Source organism: Choristoneura fumiferana, chromosome 16, assembly GCF_025370935.1.
Source record: "Choristoneura fumiferana chromosome 16, NRCan_CFum_1, whole genome shotgun sequence".
In the NCBI taxonomy this organism is placed as follows: Eukaryota; Metazoa; Arthropoda; class Insecta; order Lepidoptera; family Tortricidae; genus Choristoneura; species Choristoneura fumiferana.
The window spans coordinates 704372-731505 of record NC_133487.1 but is presented as its reverse complement, the minus strand read 5'-3'; the positions used below and the strand labels follow the sequence as shown (position 1 = coordinate 731505).

The 27134-nt window shown below is 38.3% G+C and overlaps 1 protein-coding gene across 1 annotated transcript in view; it reads left to right on the top strand.

The window, feature by feature from the left end:
• Positions 1-27134, top strand: part of Tomosyn (syntaxin-binding protein tomosyn) — a 446939-nt gene continuing 419805 nt past the window's right edge. Inside the window, exon 1 of the mRNA XM_074099246.1 lies at positions 1-224. Within this exon, the coding sequence (XP_073955347.1) occupies positions 102-224 (123 nt within the window). The 5' untranslated portion in view covers positions 1-101. The remainder of the gene's footprint in view (positions 225-27134) is intronic.

Here is a 27134-nt window from a genome sequence, read left to right as displayed (position 1 = left end):
CCGGCTCGCGGTCCGCGGCGGAGGCACGGCTGTGATGTAGCCGCGGCCTGCGCGAGCGGCCTTCGGACAAAGGATCCGCGCCAGTCGAGGCACCACTCGCGATGAAGAAGTTCACGTTCAAGGGCGTGCTGGACGGGTTCCGCAGCAGCGTGCAGGCGGCCCCGCGCGGCACCGAGCAGGAGATCCAGGAGACGCTGCGGCCCGACCACTTCCAGATCAAAAAGGTGAGCGCGCGTTTGTTGTCTCCGCGGAGGCTCGCTCGGTGACTGGCGCGGTCCGCCGCCTCGCGAGCGCTGTATTTATAAAACCGGCTCACCTGCATCGCATCGCGTGGCGAGCGCCCGTCTTGTTGTGTCAACTGCCGAGCGTTGACACACCGCGCCACCAAAACAAAGCCCGCTATCGACTAAACACTCGGTTTCCTGCCAAAAACATGCGAAACGATCGTTTTCTGGAGCTCGGCGGATCCGCCGCGAGCCGTGCCATGCGATTCAACCTCGATGCTTAACGTGGTTGACGTGGGTTACCGTTAGTTGATTACGTCGTCGCTGTAACCTTGACCATCTTTGTGAGCATAATATAAACATTATCTGTTTAGCGGGAGTGCTCGCAGGCCTGTGGCCTTGCGGGCTCGAATTTAAGTAGACTTAGTTTAGTGGGGCGGTCGTTTGGCTCGGGTTATCGGGTATCGCGTACCTACAGGCAGCAGAATAACTATCATATTGAACTGATAACTGATTAGATATACGCTGCATTCAATAATACCCCTGCCTTTTGTTTTGTATTAACGGAAAAACGTACTATTTTAGCGGTAGGAAAATACTCGCCGTCGTTCGTGTAGCTCTATCTATTATTTTCTCTACTTATTATTAGAACACAACACACGTTCCCATTGATTTCTATTTGAACGAAATCACATTAAGTAAGTAACTATGTTTATCCAATGCTATAACTTTGGCCGAAGGTCCCGACGACACAATGATGGATGACCACTGGTTGCCTCATGAGCGTTTTCCTACTTTCCCTTATTAAAATTGCCTGTATAGTTTTATTTTTCCTGGTCACGATATTCTTATAAAATTTGGTTTGTGGCAAGAAATAACTAGGATAATCGGGTTTGTTGTAGTTAGACGTGGAAATATATTTTCGTGTTAGATATTCTCTTTGTACAGGATCCCGTTTTCCAAATTAGGCTTGAAAGTGGTTTTCGTAAGATGTAGGTAGGCAACTGTCAGCATACAATACAGCTCAATGTATTTACAGCGAGATTCCTTCGAAAAACTAGGAGAAACGAGAGTATATTTTCGCTGAAATAGATTCGAAACTAAGCCAATTTATTTGGATCCGGTCTACCCTTATTGGTCCGGTAGACGTATTTCAATTTGGCCCAGATGTTTCTTAAGCCTTACCTATTTCGTTTTCGGTAAGTATAGAAGAATCTAGAAGTTTTTTCCAAATTTATTTATTCTTTCAAATCTGAAATTTAACAGTAGGTACAGAGTTTTGGAAGATAAAAAAGACAATTAACACATTTTCGTAAAGTTGTCCGCAACGCAACTATCTACCTGTTATTAGAAAGTAAAAAAATTACAACAAAAGTTAAAAAATCTGAATAATTAGAATTATACGGGAAAACTAAAAATGCAGACGAAATGACTATTAAAATTCATATCTACTTGTTCAACAGTCCAACTTTTACTGAAATTCCAAGTCACTTTTCACAATTAAGTTTAAATATGAATCATTCGAAATTACAGTTCGTTATTCTAATTAAAACTATCGTCGTGTTCGGCACAGGCCCTGTTGTCGCTGACTGAATTCATTAAAGTCAAGAAAACTGTCTACAACTATAATTTCGGTTTATTAAAAATGTCAGTAATTGTTTTAAATCGTACATATGTAAAAACTTGTTTACTTAATTCCCCTAGGCGGACTCTGGCCTGAATCACTTCTAAAGCCCTTTTCTTGTTGGATTTTGCAATATCCGCTATCTACATATTTATGGTTTTCCTCGTTAACAAACTAACTAAACTTTTCGTAACATGGCGTGCAGCTCAGTTTAGTTCTTTCATCTATTTTATCTCTACGCTTCGTTTTTGCTGGGTAACGAAACATACGAGTAAGCATTATATCATTTTAGACCTTTCTGTTAGTTTACCTTCACCGCGTTTTATAAAGTTTGGTAAATTGCAATCGTGTCATTGCCGACGGTTAAAGATGTACAAATTTTGCGGCTTATATTCTCGGTATTTTAATTATAAATTAAACTTAAATAGCTGCTAGAATGCATTGTTTAACGTTTTGACTATGTTTGAAATAGATTTAACTTCTTGGTGTAGAGTTATTGTGGCCGTCGCATTTATTTCTTTACGAAATATTGAGCAAACATGACTTACAAATTGATCATCTCTACATTAATATATTAGTAGTACAAATTGGTAATAGTTGTATTGGTGAAGTAACTTTTAAACCCTGTAACCGTATCGATTTAATCGTCGTAATATTATAGAACAATTTATTGGTAAAAGTATTTCCAAAATAATGATGGAAAGAAGTTGACGATTTATCAATTAGAACCGCGAAAACTTAGAGATCAAGTTATTTTTAGGAAACAGTCGCATTGGTTTTATAACTAGACTCATTTAGAGGAAATACGAGGTAGATACCCTTAGAATATATCTATTCTATTGCTATCGCATTGTGCATGAAAGCATCAATTTGCCTTGTCAACGAAGAGGTTTCAATAAAGGTAGGTACTATGAAAAACCAAACCTCTAACGTTTTCTAAAAATATTTGCCTAAAGCCCAATACATAACAGTATCTAATTCTAGTACAGTCTAGACTAAAGGAAAAGGAAGATAGTATCAGGAGGTTACATTTCACAAAACTAAAGAAAAGTGCAGCGACATGATGGATGATGATTTATCCATGCCAATTTCAGCTACAGCGACTGCTTTGACATCCTAATTAAAAGAGCTCGGATGACGTGCTCTAATGTGACTAATGTAACCAATTTTAACTGAAAATACGGGCCAGTCGCACACTGGTTAGAGTTAACATGGTTGTAATGGTACACGTGCACGTTTGCATTTAGTTTTTTTTCTTCTGTTTCCATCAACAGTGGACACATTTCGCTGGACTAATTAATGCCACTCTGGCCGATTCTTTGTCAGTGTTTCCCAAAGATTTTATTCAATGTTGCTTTTCTTCGTCTTTTACGTCGTTCACCTCTCATTCTACGAATGGATGACAATGTTTTAATACGTCGCCCGCCATTATATCTGCCTTGGAAATATAACGTTACACCAATTGATAAAATCCCAAATGACGGGCGTTATGTCCAACACCTCAATGACAACGGAATTGTAGGATATTGCTTCATCTGCTTCATTATAACCAACAAAAGGCCCTTCATTTTTATGATCATTGATTTTGGCGAAGCAATCTTCGCCTACGTTCACTCGGCCCGTGATTGATTCTTGTCATTTATTTCTTTGTATGCCCGTAGTTTTTCGTTTTCATGTTTCAAATGGATATGTTCAAGGTCGTTTTAATCAATTAAAGTTTTGTTAGTTTAATCCATTAGTTTAGTATATCAAATATTTAAGAGTCTTTAGGGATCATTTTTATTTAAACTCCCTTCAAGTATATTTGGGTCTCTAAGCGTATAGCAATTTCATTCCTTTTTAACATTATTTCGTAGTATGCAAAGCTATACATAAACTTACAACACTACAGACATATATCTGTTGTAATATCTGAACATAAACCGGGGTGTTATATTAAATTCCATTCTTATCAATCAGCCACGTTCGCCAATGTTATATTATATTTCTACGGCGGCCAGAGTATCGTGAATTCGTGAATCAATATTTAGCATCACGTTATTGTGTATAAACTTATGAATACCTTTCAGCTTATTTACGGTAGGTACTAATAAGCTAGTATTTTCTCTAGTCTTCTTTATAATATGTGTTTATGTTTGCAATTGTACGTACATCTACATAACACAATAGTTTCTTTGTCTCTTTTGTCTTTGTCTTTATGTTCTCACAAGATTTCAAGTGTAGAATTTAATATTGACTCGTTTACTTCGGTATACCTGTGCTTGGTATCGTCTCTGTACTGTACAATCACCAGCATTGATGTCTGACACATACGACTACGACTCTAGGGCCGATGGGACGATTTACTGTCATTTGGAGTAATTGGAGCAAATGGAAAATGGAAAACTCGAAATTATATGTCAGAGCAAAAAATTACAATTTAAAATACATCGTCAAGGAAAATTTACCATCCTGAATATCGAAATAACTACTTAAATGGTACATTCAGAAATATGACGAATTGTAAATATGTTGCGAAATCATTTGTTTTGGGCCTAGACATTCAGTTATGACTTGATTAGTTGATTAAGACAACATTCACTTATTGCATATTTCATTTTGTTCCTAATTTATAATGGACAATATTCCACTTGGGTTTAATTGATTTACAACAAAAATAAATCTGGCTGTAAATATTTTTTAGCACAATTACATTTTGTCAAAATTCACTTTGGATGGTATTATTTTGGTCCACATTCAAAATGGTCAATTAAAATGGACGATTTTCTAATTTTACAGATATTTTTGAACGCTCCTGTATGAAATTAAACTGTCCGCGCGGAGTTCGGGTTGCAGCCGAGTTCAAATTTCGCCATCACTTACTTTGTCTTTTGCAAGACTAGCACAACCGGCCAAGTGTAAAGATTAATTTATTTCCCATTGTTAAGTCATGTACATGCACTTACGGTGTTACAGGTCAGGTTCCGAATCAACGTATATGGAAACACGAACAGCGCCTCTAGCGGAACGTTTGCGATGTTCGTGTTTCCATACAAATTGAGATTTTAACGCGAACGCGATCGAGACTTATTTTGTAACCAAGAATTGTACAGCGCCTTCCAAAGAATTTACGCCGTCGCTATCGAGTACACTGTAAACTCATGGTAGTGGTACTGCACTGATATCTACCATAGCGGAACGTGCAAAAGTATCTGACACGTCGTACCGGCCCTAGAAATAGTCGTATCGTATCAGATATTTATGCATTGTTGTGTCAGATATTGATGCTGGTGATTGTACTTAAATACGATCCTTAGTAATCCATACTAATATTATAAATTCGACCACAACTACTGTACAGTGTAGCGACTTAGAAAATAGATATCAATCACACATCTATGTTCATCACTTCACGTTAGATATTATATGAGCCGCCGACCCACTCAATCGTAAGGTCAGAATGCCATAGTTCAAGCTACGGCGTAGTCATAGACAATTCACGAAAATAGGCTGACCAGGAATATAAAAAACCTGACGCGAAAGCAGCACTTCTACGTTATAAATTGCAACATTATTTATACTTAGGTACTATACGATACCTACCTGTCATATTGACAACGGTGTCGGTGATGTTATTTAAAGGAATACTTTCTAATCCGTCAAACTTTTTCCATGACAAATATTTTTATACATTGTGAATTATTTTCCTTCCAAGTCTATGGATAATCTTCGGCATTTTAACGCAAAATAAAACTAAAATACCACGCGGAAACAACGTTAAACTTTGACAGCAATTGACAGATGACATTTGAATTTAGTGTTACCAGTGCAAGAAATTAGTTCGATTGGTTTTACGCAATATGGCGAGGTATTAATTCTGGTCAGCCTTTACACTTAATTCATTGAAAAGCTATGGGGGAGGCCTATGTCCAACAGTGGACATCCTACGGCTGATATGATGATATGAAAAACCATGGAACTAAAAAGTAAAAAAGTAAGGAGAATCAAAATATGGTTGGTGCATCTTTCCAAAACCAATGTCGCCACACTTTTTTTTGTTTTTTCATGGATTTTACTTTATCTCAGCCTATATACATCCCACTGTCGACGATTCTTCTGACAGAGGCATTGACCTAGTTTCTACATGGGCCCTGAATTTTCGTAACGGCTGCAGAACCCTATCCTGGGCGTGTCCATATTCTTGGCCGGCTTTTAATTTGTGCCTTTAATGGAATCGTAGGTTTAAAGTTTAAAGTTACAGCACTAGGTTGTTCCGTTTGCCCAATTGGTGGTTTGCCAAGTAGCTCATCGGGTTAAGGTCGCGTTCTGGTTGAAAAGCGGAGGTCCTGTGTGTTGCGGAGTCATTAATTGTATGTGTTCATGGGAGATTTGTAAGACGTCGATTAATCACGGATGTCCGGCGGCGGGCATTTTCGGGTTCATCTATTGATAGAAGAACTTTTTGTCCCTTTCCTTTTTTAATCTTGAGTAGGTATTTACTCGATATTGGAAAGAAGTTGTACGGAGTGATTCGGGAGATGTGCGGACTCAACTCCCTCAGTACCTAATTGATAATGGATGTCGTTCAGAATCATATTTGAGTGAAACCCTCACACTTTCAATTGGAGAGGGACCATGCATTTAGCACTTAAATAATTCAATAATTTTCGTTTACAATTCGTTTCGTTTAATACTGGTACGATATAATACGGTATTTGACAACTCCTGAAATTGCCATGTCCTATGTATTATTATGAAAATATAGATAAACAGACAGTGTTTAGCGAAGAGAAAACTTAAATCGGTTGAAAATTGGATTTATAGTGATTTTTTGAAGAATCTATTCTGTCTCTTTCTCAAACGCTTTTCTCTATGCAGCAAGTATGACGTGTATGCGTGTGACGTCACATGCGAGTAAGTCTTTCTATGTATAATCTTGAATTTCAAACCTTTATACCTTTGTTATCTATAAAGGTAGCTTGAACATTGTTTTTCTATTCGCTAACAGGCATTGTGAAGTTTTAATTTATACAATAAATAAAAAATCGTCATATACCGTATTGCTGAAATCCAAAAATCCCGAAATGTCGATTCAACTGCTGGGCATACGCGTTTTTTATACTTTTGTATAAGAGGGGCATTTACGTGTGCGAGACCACGGCTAAAAGCTAGTTAGCTATAACTAGCTTTTAATATATATCTTTCTGCTTCATCAACTTTTCTCGAGCGCATCTTTTTTCTTTTCTCTAACAACTTCCAATGTTCATCTCCGTGACGGGCCACGTGCATGCAATTTCACGGGGATCGGTCAAGCCGGTCGCCCGTGAAACGGGACAGTACGCTCTGTATGACGTATGACACGTATGTTAGTATGTGTGGATATGCTACTGAACAGGGGAGACGGTCAATGGCCTAGCTGAGTTTAGTTGGATGAATAGACGAATACTCCTTACCTTTAGATTAGCAGCCTACTCCTCGCTAACCGCGCAAGTGGATACGGGAAAATACGGCTCTGACTGACCTTTGACACTCTACGATTAATACAACTGGCCTGATTTTAATGGATACGCGGTTTAAAACCGTTGGTTTACCTACTCTTACATAGGTATTATAAAATTCGAAAATACAATCTGTCTGCCTGTTACCTCTACGATTAAACAACTGAACTGATTTTAATGAAATATGGTATAAAACCGTGGTGGTTTGACCTATCGCATCGCCTCTGAAGCAGAGGATCGTGGGTTGAAACCCCGGCTCGCACCTCTGAGGAAATTCATCGTGAAGAAACCTGTGAAACCTGCGAAGTCGAAGTCAAAATATCTTTATTCAATTTAGGCTATAACAAGCACTTATGAATGTCAAAAAAAATCTACCACCAGTTCGGAAGGACCTGTTGAGAAGAATCCGACAAGGAACTCAACGAGGTATATTTTTTTAAACAGATTTACAATATTATTAAATAATATCTATACGTACATCACAAGTATTTAACACAACTTTATTTTTAACACAGTAGTTTCACTATTTGAAGGGATCGCTAATGCGGATCGTAATTATTTCCAAATATCCCTGTCCATGATATAATCATTAACTTTATATGCCTTAGCAAGCAATTTAATGGTGCGTGAAGTTCCCAATCCGCACTGGGCGCGCGTGGGAACTACGGCCCAAGCCCTCTCATTCTGATGATGATGATGGTATAAAGACCCTGGGAAGGACATAGGGTAGTTTTTTATCCCGAAAAATAGCATACTTCTCCGATCCCATTCCATGGAAGCACAACACATAGATGAGAGTGTGTATACTGGAGCACAACACACGTATCCTTGTGACACATGCCATGCGCTACAAGTGAGATTAGCTTGCTTCATTTTGTGACATATATGTCACATCTTTGTCTTTGTTCGGATTTTTGCCCCGACCCCACTTTTACTCGCGGAAGCGAGATAGAAATCTCTCTGTTGCTGTATTACAAGAGAAGTGGTAAATAAATGCTCTTCGTCGTCAAAGGTCATCTCACGGACATCTTTGTAAAGGCTCGAGTTAATAACGAGTAATTCTGGCAAGCTCGGTTTAACATCCGCCAAGCTCTGGCATGGATCAGTAAAACAGTTAGTAGCCATTTTCGTTTCATTCCTTATGAGGGAATTAACACTTTTAAGGAAAGTTTTCTTTTGTGTCATAAATGTCACATCAATAAATGTTTCTGTAAGTGTTTTGTGCCACATATGGTACATCGAGAAAAGGTGATATTTATATACCCGAATTTTCAGATTAATATTGTTGTATAAGCTGTTGGTTCTTCTTTTATAAATAAATAAATAATAATGATTAAACATGAAACTACCGTGAGACTCACTCATATTAAATATAATGACAACAGTAAGTAAGTAAGGGCTACGGATTAGCCCGAAACATGTCGAGCTAAACTCGATTTAAGACGTGAGATATCCGGGTCATTATATTTAATATAAATAATAACGATAGTTAATAATATTAATAAGATTATTTATAAAATAAGAGTAAAGTGACTAACCTCCCCTCTTTGTGACTACTCATGCGCGATACTTATACGAGATAATCACTTCATTCATATGTCCACAACAATGAAAGGACTACTAAAGTGGGTAAATAGAGAATGATAAGTGGAGAAACTCGAGGTGCAGAAATATGCATGTAATTGTTTACTTGATGTAATTATGGGTTGTGGGATGGAAAGAAAATAGCGATATTAAAGCGAGAATTAAAGGGCAGAAAAAAAACTTCTCATGATGGCCACGCTGATGAAATGATAATCGATTTTTCGGCTTAAGTATCAAATTATTTTCTTCGTACCTTTTCCGCATTGACAGCTGTCAAAGCCCCTTAACCCTTAACTTTTGACAAGCGGAAATCGGTCAGGCAAAACAAAGATGGCTGCCAACTAGGTCACTGCACACTAGGATTACTCTCACCTAGGGCTGCCAAAGTCTTGTTTTGTCCTCATTTTGTTCATCATTGATCTGCCTTTGTCTAAAGTTTCGGATACATCTAGCGTGAAATGGGCTTTTGTAGCCATTTTGTTGGGCTCCATTTAATATCCTGAGAATAATGTTGCGGTAAGTAAGTAAGATAATGTTGCATTATGATGCGAAAAGATCTAAAAACGAAAAAGTATCAAAATAATCCATATTAGTACTTATCTATTTGCATTTACAATAATTATATGGATCCAGTCCGTCTGTTACCTTTTCACGCTTAAGCTGAGCCGATCTAGATCAAATTTTGTATTGATGGAGATAATAATAATATGTAGTTTGCAACTCTAGAAAAAATATGGCGTATTTTTTTTTTCAAAAATTTACCTAGTTCTCGAATAGTGATAAATGAATTCTTCGCAAATGAAGTAGTGGGCAACAGCTCGTATTTAAATAAGCGGTTGTGTTCTTGAAACTTCTAATTCCCCAAGTGAAGATAATTTGTAACATTAAACAACATATCCAATTTTTAACATAAATAAATTTCAAAATGCTTAATCATGCATGGGATTTAAGAAGTGTAAGCCTGGTCTCCGTCCTCCTGCTTTTGTCTCTGGACTCAGGACGATAGAGAAATTAAATTACACCCGACACATTGTAGCTGGCAGGTTATAAATTGCATTTACGACAGGTAACCAGTGTGGCAGGGGGCTTAACCGATGAGTCCGCAGTATCTAGTCTGTGGGCTGCCAGTAGTGTAGGCTAATTGAGGGCGCCACTGTCGCTTGCATTGTAATGTGAAGCGTTTTGATACTTGCATTGTTATTGATAGTTCTATCGCTCGCGGTCAATGAAATAAAAAGTCTCAATTTGACCTAGTTTGTGTTAGGTAATATAAGATAATGCAACTATCAAACACGATAGTGCACGACCAGCAAAAAGTAGTTCAATGATATAATAAATATGCCCTTAATGTGTTATACCCAGTGATCGGGGATTTGAATGCCATACTGCGGGATGTCAAGTAGAAAGAGTAATATGGATACGCCGTTTATCCCGTGATACCAATTAAACTGTTCGAAAAATAAATGCTATTTCCGTGTTGGTCTATAAATGCTAGTTCAGTGATTCTACAAAAAAATAAAGTTGTAACATAAAAAAGCCGTACTTTCATTTTAGTCATGTTGGGTTGTTGTTTGTCACTAAGATACGTCAATCATCGATGCCATAGAAATCTTTGATGAATTCCGAACAGTTTTTAGTTGGAAGTAATAACTTACGTATAGAGACTATTACTACGTACTATTATTACCTATAGGCATTTAACACAAAAAAAAAACACCTACTCACATCAAATATTTCTAAGAACACCAAGAAAAAATTTATCAAAACGTTGATCTGAATTACTCGTATATGGGTGTGAGACCTGGACCATGACACAAAAGGATAACCAAATTATGGAAGCATTCGAAATGTGGTGCTGGCGAAGAATGGAGAAAATTAGTTGGACAGAAAAAGTCACCAATGAAGAGGTTTTGGAAAGAGTGGAAGAGAAGAGAACATTAATGGAAATAATAGAGAATCGGAGAGGGACAATGATTGGCCATCTTATACGACATAATGAGTTCATAAATGTCATCTTAGAAGGAAAAGTGGAAGGGAAGCGAAAAAGAGGGAGACCGAGAATTGATTATACAAAGCAAATAAAAGAGAAGGTAGCCGTCATGTCGTATAAGGAGGTTAAGGAGACAGCTTTGGGTAGAGAAGTGGAGAGTTATTCATCGGCTACACCGACAAGAGTACTCTTAAATAAAAAAAGAAGGGACTAAAATAGAAGTAGTCATGGCTCGAAATCTGGATTTAGATGTTATCAGAGCACACGCCGGACAAATATCTCACGAATCTGCATCCGATGAAATTTCTATATACAAATTCGTTCCGCTAACGTCTGTTGAAGTAGAGAGATCATTTTCGGCTTATAAATAGGTTTTAGATGTGAAACGCAATAGATTAATATTAGGGCCCGTTGTTTGATGTCGTTAAAGATACAATAGTCAAATTTCCTTTGAAATGCGTTAACTATTGTTATGTTTGCCATACATTTTAACTATTAGTTTGTTTAACTACTGATCAAACAACGGGACCAACGAGAACATTGAAAAAATAATGGTTCATAATCATAATATATTTATTGTGATAACGGGTACAAAATATAGTTATATTGATAATTCAGAACATGACCGTAATCTACCACATGCATCGTGTACAATATTTATGTTTTTATTTTGTTAGTGTTACAAAATTACCCAATATTAAGAGTTGCAATAGCTATCAAATATCATATGTCAAATAAAAAAATACAAGGAAAAATATACATGTCTATGTGGTTTGTTATTTTAATTTTATAGATACTTACTAAAATTAATAAAAAATAATGTGCCTAGGTAATGTTCGAAATAAATACCTGTTTTTGTAGGTACCGTTTTTAAGATTTTTAATTTGATTTATGTAATGTGTTGAGGTGTTGTATTTTTGGATAATAATAAAGAACCTTTTTATATAAATCACATGTTTTATTGTAAATAAGACTTATGCTAAACATATTTAGCCGAATGTATTTAACAGAATTAGCATTTATTAAAAACATTGCCCCGTAATAGCAATTTCAATAGTCAATATATAATCTAATAATATGACAAAAAACTGTCCTTTATCCCGTAATCCCGCAGCATATCCATACTAGCATAATGATTGAGGTCATTCACCCCGAATGGCAACCAAATCCCCGTTCACTTATATCTTACAGGTAAAATTGCCATTGTATCATGTACTAAAACTAAAATGTCTAAATTTCTGTCTCATTGTTTTATTCAGCACCCAATAATAGCGACACATGTGCTACTAACAAATACACAATAATAGCTCACGCATTAACGTGAATGATATGTGGTGCATGTTGTCGTTTCTTAGATAGCACGGGGATTAGTCATAGTTTAATCAAGTTCCGTTACTACTACATGTCTTCCAATACGTAAGACCTCGTCAGATAAGTTTCAGAAGGAAGACTCTTGTTTGCACGATGTCTGTAACGTAAGTATCAAAACGAGACAGTCTAAAATATAGTTTTGCAGTGTATGACTAATAGGTACTCTTGTTAATTAAAGAGTTTACTGTAAAATGGTGTTAATTGGGATCAAATATGGCGGTACTGAACGCAATAAATTGGTGGAGTTCAATAACCTTGCTGATCTGACTTTAGCTTAACCTAAACTGAATGTATTCGTGAACTGTAGTCAACGGTAAATCCACTTATTCCAAGCGTCAAAGAATTCCAATATAAACGCTTGGTATGCTAATCGCCTTTCCATATTATCATTGCACAGTCGTCTTATTGTCTATGATATCAGTGGCACAGACAATGCGCTCGAGACGACCTTACAGCACGTGACTTCATTGCTAAAGAATCATGCTTCCCTTTTCCCATTCCACGTACGAGATAAAACAGTTGTATATACCACGAGCCTTTGTATAACTGTGGTTGTAAAAAATGGTAGATGCGTTCCAATTCGCGCAACGTAACCTAACCTTATTGCTATTCGGTGTTCGTACCACAGATTATATTACTGCAAATGGAACGTAGCAGCGAGAATGCGTAATGGCCGCCTGTCAAAATGAGTCATTAATTCCATAGTCGTCGGTGACGTCACTCGCGCTGGATTCTTAACGAGTTCGAATCAATTTGGCCGACGAATCACGGTATTTGGTTGTTAAAATGACGTTAAATCTTTATAAACGAGGGTTCGACGTGGCGCCTTTCCTTTCGCCTGAAGGTTCTTCCCGTGTTTGGTCAACAAATTGGCCAATGCGAAGGACGTGCACGCAGTTATACCTACGTCAGAGTGAGAGCGAAATGTTTGCCATTATAATGATGTCCCTCGTATTAGCCGACGTGCGCTGAATTCACATACGAACAGTTATCTTTTATTTTTGTCTGCGTCTCCAGGGACCGTTTAGAAATCCTTTGGTCCAGATTTTTCTAAAATTATGGCTAAATAGAGTCAGGGATTAAAGTCTAAATAAATACTTACTCGAGCGTACAATCGATTTTGCCGAAACTTTATACAGTCCTTTTTCCGCTGTGGACAAGTACGTGTAATCAAGACTTGCCAAAAGGATATATAAAGAAAATTATATTCTTCCACATAATAAATGCACAACCGTGCTTTAAATTGACATGACATTGCTCGATTATGTTTCCGATAACAAATATGTCTCTCAAACACATTTTTCAAAAAAACTTGCTGTGGGTTTCGAAAGATTGTCTGTTTGGGAGATGCCATTAATATTTGTCCTATGCCAGCACTTTGATAAAAATGACGAAATAATCTATCTGCAATCACAAGTCATGAATCACAAGTCATGAATCTTAGATGGCACGTCATTGGCAGATTATAATTATTTTCATTATAAATAGTGGCACATTCACCAATAAAGGTTCGCCATTTTTGCACTATATAACCCTTCTTTCTATACAGTTGGCTAAAAATAAGGTTTTCTCGAGTCAAACACGATGTAATTTTCTTTACGCTACGGACAGGCGGACGTTATTCGTGATTATCCGCTAGTAAAAAGGCGGACGAAGGTCGGCCGCTTGTTTGGCGATTCACTCCGACGAATTGAAGTGCTCGGCTAACTCACAGTCAGGACGATTAGTTCACTGGGTCCACAGTATAGTAGACCAGCATGTGATCTACGAGCAGAGAGCTTGCAAGTTACTTTGGTTTATACTGTGTGTAACCCAATGAGGGCTATCGTTTTTTGTCTCACTAGATGGCGCACTGTTGCGTGAGGTTTTTAAGTATGGCTTTCAAAGTCTGTTATTAAATTTTAATACACCTTAAAACCGTACCATAAAAATATCGGGCATGCCACAGAGAGTTGCATAGTCCCCGTTTTGTTCGGAAAAAAGAGAGTACAAAGGTTTCCGAAAGACAAAACTGTCTCAAAACACAGACATTCTTTGCCCCGGAACACATATTTGCCATAATTATTTTCAGATATTGCAAAATATTCACAAAATTATTCTAATTATAAATAAACCCGCGTAGCTTACCCAAAAACTATGACATTTGACATTTCGGAGACCTCACGCTACACTAGCGCCTCTAGTGGCGAATTCATACGCGATAGCCCTCATTGCAGTGCTCCAGCACTCGCAAAAGCGTAAAACATACAGTCTATAATATCATAAATGCGAGTGTTTGTCAGTATGTATGTGTGTGTTTATTTCACAGTAAAACGGCTGGACGGATTTGGATGAAATTCGGCTTGCAGATTAGTTGGATATCTGGAACACTACATTAGGTATAGTTAGTTTTTAATTCTATACCAGTTCCCAAGGAGTCGCTACAAAATCCAAAAATCAAAGTGCAGAGAAGCGACTTTTGCAGGAATTTTCTTCAAACAGCGTAAATGAAGGCCACGATGTAATTTTTGGGACTACTCACGGGAATTTCATGAAAACCCGTAATTTCAGTTCATCTGCGGAATTCAATGGTTGCCGAATGCGCAGCCGCGGGCCAGGCTAGTCATTAATTATGGCGGGAAACGTAAGGCAACGTAAGCACCAGTTAGAAATCCATACAAAAAGTTGGCAAACCCCCGTCTTTGTCACTTCAAAGTTCAATATCTCAAAAACGGCTGAACCGATTTTGATAAAACATGTCTAAGAAACATCGCTAGAAAACCTGCTTTCAATTAAAAAAACGCATTCAAATCGGACCACCCGTTTAAGAGCTACGGTGCTACAGACAGACAGACAGACACACACACAGACATACAGACACATAGACACACATAGCGGTCAAACTTCTAACACCCCTCGTTTTATGTCGGGGGTTAAATAATAAAACGGGAACTACCTATGTAGACTTATTCTTGTACGTTTCATTCACTGAACAAAATTCCATCTCTCTAATGAATAATGGCCTTTATCCAATTCGCGCGAACACATATTTTACTCAATGTTCACGAATACAAAAGTTCCAGGCATATTTTCAAATTCTGGCTTCGCATTTTTCTGGATGTGAGTTTTATGGCCGGGTAAATAAGGAATAGGTTTCGCTCGTATATTGCAAGGAGCCGCCAAAGGTTTCAATAAGCATTGTGAGGAAAATTTCTTATTTGAAGCAAATTCGGACGCGAACTCATATTCTCGCATTTCTTTATTAGTTGTGAAAGAATGCTGACGTTATTCGATGTTATTTTTATTTTTTTCATTTAATGTGTTTTTATGTGTAAATAAATGTTTCTCTCTCTCTCTCTCTCTCTATTTGACTGTGGGAGAGGTTTCCACCAATCGTGATCGTGTGTTCCATGTATGGGCTTTAGTAGGCGATAGTGCAATCTTATGAAAAAATTCATAGGCTGAAATTTCGGGTTGAAAAATGCGTAATGTCCTCCACTACACCACTACACCTACTCCAGTGCCTCTAGTGTGGCGTTTTCACAAAACATTCGTTTACTATTCGAGGTAAATCGAGCGTTCGATCGTCGATACGTAGCCCGCTACATGTCCACGGTGAGGCGTCGTCACCCGTTTTCGTTACGATACGCGGACGAAATGGCATAGCAAACCTACGACTCCTACACTCACAAAAGTTGTTGCGCAAACTTTCCGCTAGAGGCGCTGTCCGTGTTTCCATACAAATTGAGATTTTAACGCGAACGCGATCGAGACGTATTTTGTGAACGGGAATATACACTAAGCATACAGTTCCGTGGGAATATCGAAATAAAAATAAGCCAGCACGGCTGCTACGAAACTCGAAACTCGAAGTTCGTGTCGTGCGGTCCCTCTGACACTTATACTATTTAATACGAGAGCGAGAGGGACCGCACGACACGAACTTCGAGTTTCGAGTTTCGTAGTAGCCCTGCTACGTGTTTTTAAAGATTTAACTATTCTACTTGTATCAAGCGTATAAGTAGAAGCGCCAATAAGTAGGTATAGATAATAATGTTAGGTGTTTATTATTTTTTAAGTAAAAGTAAAGTAGCTAAAGTAGATAAATATTCTGATTTTATAAAATTTTATATACTTTTAAGTCAGAGATTCGTCGATATACATACAGACTGAGATGATGATCCCAATGTAGTAGTAGGTAACTAAGGCTGCGTTACCGACACCCGAGCGAGATGTACAAGTATGCGTTGCGAAGAATGTATTTGTTATGAATCAATAGAAACGATTCATTAACCCCCGACGCAAAAAGGGGTGTTATAAGTTTGACCGCTATGTGTCTGTCTGTGGCGCCTAGCTCTTAAACGGGTCGACCGACTTGAATGCGGTTTTTTTATTCGAAAGCAGGTTTTCTAGCGATGGTTCTTAGACATGTTTCATCAAAATCGGTTCAGCCGTTTTTGAGATATTGAACATAGAAGTGACAAAGTCGGGGGTTTTCCAACATTTCGTTGGTTAGGTTAGTTTACCTATCCTCGTTCAGCGCATCTCTGGTGGAAACAGCTCGATGGATCAAGGATAGGTAAATGAAGCTATTTTTTTATTGGTTCATGATGACAAACACATTCTTGGCATCACATCAGAAACGAAGCCCAAGGGATGTATCTCGTAGCGCTGTTTCCCGACCGATCCACACGGCGTGTCTATATGACACATGAATAAGACCTCGTCGACAATACGATTCGGTAGTGGCAACCACGACCTACATTAACCCCTCCCCTGCGTGGGGTGACCTTTGGGGAAGGCCAACACGCTATTCGGGATCGGCTGACGGCTGTTAAGGTTTCTTGGATTCGCTTCTTGTAAATTAATTTGTCGACTCGGCGATCAGCTAAGTCTTTTCTAAAGTATTTAGAAAACTTAAAAAAAATTTGGGGAAAATCGGTGAAGTCATTTTAGAGTTATAGCGTGACTAAGGAAAATAGGGATTCATTTCTATATACAACGTGTCTCTACCCTCTGGACAAGTTGAATATAACTTGTTGATTTGATTAAGGTATTTCTAGCCTATGTAGAAAACCTCATACCAAAGGCCACAGTAACGGAGAAATGACTAATTTATGATTTGATTGAATACTTCGGAACGGCCTGTATGTAGATACTAAAATAGTAAATAAGAACTAACTAAAATATTAAAATATGTATCTATAAAATTCACCTAATGAAATAATTTACAACATTAATATATTCTTCAGAAGGAACCTCGGGATTTCGATCATTGGCCATGTCTTGAGAGTAGAGACAAGTCAGTATGTAGATGTAGTGTAAAAAATAATTATTTTTATGAGTTTAGTCAATCTAGTCAAGTCGACTGCGGATACTCTATGAAATCATTGTTTAAATTTATTGCTCCTTTAGGTCACCTTTAGATCTCTCAAAAAGTAAATATTACAAGCGCGAGATAGATTTGACAGTTATTTTGCCGTGCCAATATATTTCAGAGATTACAAAAGCTTTTTTACTCTCGTCGCGGAGTTGTCTCTGATGACGTGTTGACGGTTGGAAATATCGAGGAGTTTTGTCGCGAATTTATCATAATCCTGGCTACGAGGTTGTCGGGAATGATGTTTGTACCTTTTTGTGGATTTGACGCTTAATGTTCGAATTTGTGATGTCGGTGATTGGTTGACAGATGGCTTAGTAAATGGAGTTAGTACCTTAGTTGTAACTTTCGTATTAAGATTTAGGTTTGGAAGACGCATTTACTTCCAGGTGCAGGTGGTAGGACCTTGTGCAAGGTCCGCCCGGATTGCTACCACCATCTTGATCGCTAATGCTGCCGTGAAGCAGCAGTGCTTGCACTGTTGTGTTTCGGCATGAAGAATAAGACAGCCGGTGAAATTACTGGCACTTGAGGTATCCCACCTTAGGCCTCTAGGTTGGCAACGCATCTGCAATCCTCCTGGTGTTGCAGGTATCTATGGCCGGTGGTGATCTCTTACCATCAGGAGACCCACTTGCTCGTTTTCCATCCAGTCGAAAAAGAAAAAAAATCCCCATTCTTTTACTGAACTCTGATAAAACTGTAAATAATAACCAACTTATAAAAATTAAGGAGCTTCCAACATTGTCATTTCAAAGTCCAATGTCTCAAAAACGGCTAGTACGATCTAAGAATTACCGCAAGCACACTCGGTTTCACGTAAAAAATAGTTTTTGTTAAACATGTAATTTTTAATACAAGCTTATTTGCTGACTGTACTTTTTGTAGACTGTACTTCCATTGTCATCCAAACTATATTTCCGTATCAAGTTTCAAGTCGATGCTGTAAGTCGTTGAAGAGTTCCGTCCTGCGGAGACGATCCTGGCCGGATCACCGGAATGTCACCACCGTCACCACCAGATGCAAAGCAAAAAATGACAAATCTCTTTAAGTGGGTCAAATTCTGCTTCCAAGATTTGACCCAAGCAAATAAACAGGGCAAGTTAAATAAAAGCTTGTAACAAAAACTGCAGCTGAATTGGTCCATCCGTTTGTGAGCTACGATGCCACAGACAGACAGACATTTGGCGTCAAATTTCTAACACCCCTGTTTTTGCGTCGGGGGTTAGAAACTCCATCCTATCTGTAGCTTATTTCTTCAATATATGATAGGAAACTATACCGGCTGAAACATTGGTAGAACTATCGTCCTACCAAGGAACTACCGTCCTAACAAAACTCGCGACCCGCAAGGACTTGAGACAGCTCTTAATACATAATTTCTAGGGTTTCGAGCCTTTTGGGACGCAGCGGCACACAGTTCTGACCTTTAACAAGAATAATTTAATTAACATGACGTCAAAGTAAATCCTTATACACTTGCTCTTGTAATTGCGGCGCTGGAGACCGCTGCTCGTTAGGCAGTCCCTTTGCCGGCATTCCTGTTGGGTACACCCTGTATGTTATTATTACGGTGTTTAGGTTCCTTTAGGCATCTGTCCCACCGCTCACATGAAAGCGGTGAGCTATCAACGAGTATTTTCTCAAGAAACAACAAAGGCCTTGTCTAACGCACTTGGAATCACAATAGTTTTAACTGCCACTTTTGTCACACGGTTTAGAATAAGGGTAGAGATGGTGAAACGCGATGCAAATAGAGGGGTTACAAATTTGACGTGTCTGTGTGCCAGTGTATCTGCCTGTGGCATAATAGCTCCCAAATACTATGCTGAGCTGGTACCGTTTCGCGATTTCGCAGACTTGCTTTTTTATTTGCTTTTTTTTTTAACCATATACTCCATGTGCTGTAAGTTTTTGCGAATAGTCAATTAATGTCTCTTTCTTTCTTTCAAACTTTATTATTGCGGTTTTTTTAAACGAAAGCTAGTTTAAATGAGATTATCTTTAGCTAAGTTTCATTGAAATCGTTCTGCAAAGCAAACAGTGGCAGGGATTTCACTGTGAAGTTTACAGTATGAGTCGTATGATTGATCGCGCGTCGCACTCGTACACACCGATAGCTCAGCTACAAAACTATTCGACTGCACACTTGCTTCTCACAGACTGTACCTAGCTTCTAGTTCTAATCGTTTCTCGTTCATGACTCGACCGACAAAAGTGCAAATTTAAGTGATGATGATGATGAAATGAGCGATGAAGTAAATGAAGTGAATTTAGGGCCAAATTCTCACGTCACCTGTCACGTTTATACATAAAATATCCCGCTGCTGCTCCCACGCGCCACACTTAAAGCTTCCCAGAACTAATTTCAACTCGTCTAATTTACTTCTTTGAATTAATTCAGACCTATATTATGAGAGTGAGAAATTAAAAAGCCCAAGGTCTATGCTGTCTAGTGGTTAATTTCAATGGAACGTTCTTTATAATTTTGTAGAGTAAGTAAATATTTTAGTGAAATTAATGTTAAACGTCGAGATTGAGATAAGTGCTTGAAACGAGGTTCACTTTTTTTGTTGTGTCTTGAGGGAAGGTAGTTAAATTTAAAAAAAGGTAAGGTGAAGGACAGACGTACGATAATTGCCTACTTTGGTCCATCAATAAAATTTTTACTTTTACGGTCATCCCGTAAAACCTAAATTGAAAATACAAACTGAAATATAGATGCACAGAAAAACCAGAAAAATAAGACCAGCACTGGGAATCGAACCCAGGTCCTCGGTATTCCGTACCGCGTGCTATACCAGCAGTGACCAGCAGTGGTGTAGCGGCTCCGAAGCGGTAACGTTTCGTGTGCTCTGCCTACCCCATTTGGGAATACAGGCGTGATTTTTATGTATGTATGTATACGCCAATGTATAAGGCTACGAGTATTATCAAATTAGTAATTGTATCACGGAAAAGGATATTCGGAAATAATTATTGGCAAATCCTTCGAAATTTCGTTGGTGTCTGCAGGTTGGTTTCCAAGTAAAGCTCGTGGGAAATTTCAAATGTAATTTCGCACATGAATTCCACAGAAAACAAATGTGCGAGACCAGGTTCGAACCAACGATGCTCTGTGAAAGCCATGGGCCAAACCACTGGACTACCACGCTACCACGGCTCGCCAAGGTCGTCTCTCGAGCTCCAATGGCTTGAATTCACACCGTAATAACACACTAAGTGACCACTTTCAGTTGGTTATCAGATTATTGCCCGAGCTTCGCGAAAGCTTGAGGAGAGGGGGGGGGGGGGGTTAAAAGCTCGCGTGCATAAACACATTGGCCTAGTTCCCAACTTTATGCAAATTTGGAGATAGCATTTATGGATAGAGACGAGTCTGTGGGCTTACTGTGCACTTTTAGGGCCAGACAAATAAGTGTCTTTAAAATTTTAAAGAACTTATCAAATAAATATATGTTACTGAAGTCGAAGTTATCGCTCCACCTGTGGGAGACCTACCAAAATTGCCTTTTCCGGTTTGTGATCGCCACTCTGCAACTTTTCTTCCCCGAAGGTTATCTGTTTTTGAAGCGAAGACGATTACAAAATTGAAATATATTTGCTTTTATGATCTTATATTTTATGCATATATTCAAAAGAAGTATAAAATGTCATTAGGCCGTTGCTGTTATGGCCTCTGTCCTTACGTGACGTCGTCGAAGAAAAGGACTTTCATATAACGGGAGTGAAAAAGACATAAAAGCTTGTATGTGTATGGTGGCTCGCAGCGTACTGATCATGATTTTCGGTTTTGTTTTTTTAAATGGCTTTCACCCTTGCTGTTTTAACAAGATGTATTTTGCTAATGTCGATGTTTAGACATTACACACATGAGGAGAATGATTTTCGATTGTTTTGTGAACATAATGACGTGTAATTTGGGTACTTTTATAAAATCATCGACGGGGAGGATTATACGGTTACCATCAGTGGTACTATCTGATGATACTGTAGTGGACGGACGGACGGAATTCTCGGACTGGTTTTGTTTCCGTAGATAAAATGATTGAGTATAATCTACAGCCACCTCAAATTCATTTTTTATCTTGCTCAGTAAATCTTCATAATTAGCGAAAGTGGAGAATTTCGCTTTATACCAGGATGCTGCGGATCCTGTTAGATATGCCGCGATGGCAAATTTCTTTTGATCTGCCGACCAGCCGCGTATTGCTGCTACAGCTTCAAATTGTATAATAAAATCTGACACGTCGCCTGCACCATCGAACGTAAGTTTTGTCCGCCATGATGGGACCCACTATATATAATAATAAATGCAAACTTTACCTCTTCTCTTTTCTTCGTCGATCTTACTTACTTAAGGCCTCTTATGCCTACAGTCTTCTTCTTATTATATTTCCTCGCTTTGCCCAAACCTCCACCAATTTGTAGTGCTAGCACTAGCTTAATATTTCCCTATTTAAATTAAAATCACTTCTTTAGGATATTTTCGTATGTAATTCAAGTTCCTACATTAGCAGCTCGGATACAAGTCTCCTGTTTAACACCCTTGCGTCCGTTCCATATTATTATTCAAAATTGGAACTATGCTGCCAGCATCGAATCAACGGACACAAGAGGTTAGTACAATACCATGGTAAAGAAGGGCGGATAACGGTAGTCCAACTTTTAGAACTACACTGTGATAACGGTAATGGGACGTTTGGGATGAAAATATTAGTGCCACTTGTCCCATGGGACTACTGGGACGTAACCGTCTCAGTTGTCCCATCAATGGGACTAGTGGCATAGACGGGATTATACTTATCTTATCTTATACTTGGCTCTATTCATACGGGCCTTTGTTATTACGAAGCACTAACATGAAAGCTTATTATTCTCTATTCATACGGCATATTTAGCCCTTGTCTCTTCTAATTCTAAATTTCTACGAGGCTTAAAATTGCCAGGAAAACCTTATTTTGGCTTATTTCGTCTCTTTATCGACGTTCACGGCGACCGAATGTCTGAGAATGCTCTTCAGCTCAAGACTCCAACTTGAGAGGGCTTTGAGAGTCGGTAGGATATTTCATCGATATAGACGTAGTATAAAACTGGCTAACAATAGAATGGTACGACGCCATTATAAATAATAATAAAATAAATATCATGGGACACTTGACACCAATTAACCTAGTCCCAAACTAAGGAAAGCTTGTACTATGGATACTATAGGCAACGGATAAAGACTTATATAGATAAATACATACTTAAATACATATTAAACATCCAAGACCCGAGAACAAATATTCGTATTATTCATACAAATGTCTGCCCCGGCCGGGAATCGAACCCGGGACCTCAAGCTTCGTAGTCAGGTTCTCTGACCACTTGGCCGTCCGGTTCGTTTAATAACTCATAGTTACTTTAATTAGGTACTTTAAAATACCAACTAAAGTTATGTGCCTCGGCAGAGTTTGTGTCTCCGAATAAGAAGAATCAATTTCATAGTAGTAATAAATTAATTATTACTACTATGAAATTGATTCTTCTTATAACTATAGTTGGTATTTTAAAGTAACTATGAGTTATTTAAACATGGGTTATACTAAAAACTGCGTTGCGGCAAAACATTATCCTGCGTGAGGCCCAATTCATACTTACTATAAATATTAATATTGTTTTCCTTGTACCGTATTTTTCTGTGTATCGAATATCTCTAAATAACTGTTTTTTTACGTTTTCTCTCTAAACATTACTGTTCTGAATAATCCTGGCTCCTTTTTGTGCAATATCTCTGTGCAATTATGCTTAGGAAACTGAATCACGTACAGTCACCAGCACCCAATATCTGACAGAAGCGTGCATAAATATCTGATACGACTCTATTTCTAGGGCCGGAAGGACGTGTCAGATTTTTTGCACGCTCCGCTGTGGCAGATATTAATGCTGGTGACTGTACCAGGGTGCGGGATTAGTTTTCTCAGCTGTACGACCCCCACTGTCCCCCACTGTTATCGAGTCGTGCTGATGATTCTATTCTCTTTAGCAATTCACAACTTGAAACTTACTCTGCTACTGCTAAATATTTATTTACGTACACTGTTCTTACGGGTACATTGTTGTTATCTATTCTCATGTCTGGCAACATTTATATCTCTCAAACTTGTTCGGCTAATTTGGACCTGACTATATATATATATATATCTGTTAAGATGGTTCTATTTCGACTTTGCCGACGAGATTTTCGTCTGTACAATGTCAAAATAACTCATTCATTATTCAGTAATAACGTTTTTATGATTATGTATTTCTCTGTTTACCAGATCAAATAACAAACTTGTCTCTGGTTAAAGTAAATACATTTACTAGGCTTACATTGAAATAGGAGATCTCATTAAGGATTTAAATATATGTTTCGTCCACGTTACCGTGTTATTATTTGTGTAACATAATACCGAAGTAATTATAGGCTCACCGAGTGACCAAATTATGGTGTGAAAGACCCGGTTTCATTAATGATACGATGTGATGTTTTATATCATGAACATATTTTTAACCACCGACGCAAAAAGAGGGGTGTTATAAGTTTGACCACTATGTGTGGCTGTGTGTGTGTCTGTCTCTGTATTTTTTGATTTGATAGCGATGGTTCTTAGACATGTTTTAGTTTTATTAAAATCGGTTCAGACGTTTTTGAGATATTGAACAATGTCGGGGGCTCTCCAACTTTTTGTTGGTTAGGTTATTACGATAAGATGTTTATATGAACTAAAAGAATTTATTTGCTCACCCGCGACCTTATGTCGCGTATGTTTTTGTTTGAGGCATTGTTGAGCTTCTGCGGTTAAAATGACAAGAACGGAATCTTTAATTGCCGACATTTGGCTATCGCTCGCACAATAATTCGTTCTTTTACTAAAGTCAGGATACCACCCATTGACGGTCCCACTCGCACGACTTGGCGATGCGACTCAGAGCAGTTCTGTCGTATGATCAAATTGCATCAATGACGGCTATCGTTTTTTGTCTCTCTAGATGGCGCCACTGTTGCGTGAGGCTTTCAGGTGTGGCTTTCAAAGTCTGTTATTACGGGCGTGAAAACAAAGTTTAGATTAAAATAATATTTAATACACCTTAAAACCGTACCATAAAAATATCGAGCAACCACAGTGTTGCGTAGTCCCGTTTTGTTCGGAAAAAGGGAGGACAAAAGTTTCCGAAAGATAAAACTGTCACAAAACACTGACATTCATTGCCCCGTAACGCATAATTGCCATAATTAATTTCAGGTAATGCAAAATATTCACAAAATTATTCTAATTATAAATAAGCCCGAAAACTCACCCAAAAACTATGAGATTTGACATTTCGGAGACCTCACGCTACACTAGCGCCTCTAGCGGCGAATTCATACGCGATAGCCCTCATTACACGAGCGTTGAATAATTAGGATTGTGCCTTATTATTTTCAAATTAACGACCGCAATACAGGCAATACATTTATGATTCTTATTTAGAACAGTAACTACCCAGAACTAGGTTACAAATAAGTGAGAGGTGAGCTAAACGCGATAAATCTACCATAAAATAAATTCAAATATTTGTCCACAATTTAGTGACAGTAATATCGTGACCAGCAGTGTTGCCAACCTAAAGACTATAGCCACTTAAAGGGGGCTACATCTACCTACATCGTTATTGAGTTTCTTTCATACTTATGTTTCAGCAACTTTTTGTCGGTCTTCCTAACAATCGGCGACATATGGACCTAATTTCCCCCATACTGACGACTTTATGCAAATTTTGTGGCGAATTCTGAAAAAATTAGGTGTGGTCCCGTGGCACGGCACGGTGACCCGCTTCCCGGGCGGGCCGGCTGCCAGCGGGCCGCGACCCAGCCTTCGGCGCGATTATCGCACTTTTAAACTATGCGGTAAGAAGCATCTTGCACCGAGGCCGAAAGAGCGTTCCATGTATGAACTGACTGATTGACTGACTGACGCACATCTATACTACTGGGGTAAGGAGCCCTAAAGAGGTTAAATAGGGAAGGGAGTTTAGGGACAATCGAAAGCGGAGAAGCTACACACGCCAATTTTTGACCTCCGACGCAAAAAAGGGGTGTTATAAATTTGACGCCAATAAATAATAATAAAATAAATAAATAAATATCACGGTACATTCACACCAATTGAACCTAGTCCAAAGTAAGCTTAGCAAAGCTTGTGTTATGGGTACTAAGTAACGGATTAATATAATTATATAGATAGATACATACTTAAATACATATTAAACACCCAAGACCGAGAACAAACATTCGTATTTTTCATACAAATATCGCCCCGACACGGGGAATCGAACCCGGGACCTCAAGCTTCGTAGTCAGGTTCTCTAACCACTAGGCAACTGGTCGTCAAAACCCAATATCCCCAACAATACCGATGTGATTTTGTTTAGGCAAAAGCGAGTTTCCTCACGTTGGTTTTTAGGCTTAGTTTCATTATAATCGGTTCACCTGTTTTTGAGATCATCCCACTGCTGGCACAGGCCTCCTCTCAGAATGAGTGAGAGGATTGAGATATTGGACTGTAAAATGACAATGTCGGGTTTTTTTTTCTTTCTTCTAGTTCTGTTAGGCTATTAGCTTATAGTAGTTATAGTGGTTTAATTTTTTTAGGGTTCCGTAGTCAAAATTAACAGACAGACGTAGACGTAGTCGTGTCGTTCGGTTAGAGATCAGTAGTGAACCTTCGTGGCGACTTTCTTGGGGAAAAGTGTTGTGGTTCCCCCTGCCTTCCACACCTCAGAAACAGGAAAAAAATCGAAATTCCCATAGTACAATCAAGGGCATAAATATATATACGTTGCCAAAACGTCAAAAATATCTACACACCTTTATGCTACTAACTATAAGGTCGATGTACTATATATATTTGACGCTATGGCTGTATATATATTATATGCCCCGATGTACATACTTGGTAACTGCAATGTCCGTTGAAATGCTACTATTTCTACATGGAATATCGAAAAAATATAGCAACACATTTTAGCAAAGTTTTAGGTTTACTCATTATTATTATTATTCTTTATTTAATCAATTACTTTATTTGCTAATAATTTATACATGGCTTTACAATTAGTCACTCATAATTCGTTTTCAGGTTATCAGACATACAATAATACGTGATAACGTAGGTACTATAGCTAATGAACAACTGCACCATTTTGTACCTAATCATTAAATTTTGTGGAACTTCCTACATCATTTGGTTTAGATAAGTATTTGACGCAAGTTACATATTTTATCGTTTCCGCTAATAGTTTTATTTAGAAAATCAGCGCCGCAGCTGATACCGGGAAACAAGTTACTGGGAAGCACAAGACTGGTCTGAGTGGAGAGCCTTGGGGAAGGCCTATGTCCAGCAGTAGACGTCTTTCGGCTGACATGATGATGATACAGTCTTAATTGACCATTCTTCCTCCACCCCCCTTATCTACGATACTTAAAATAATATTTTC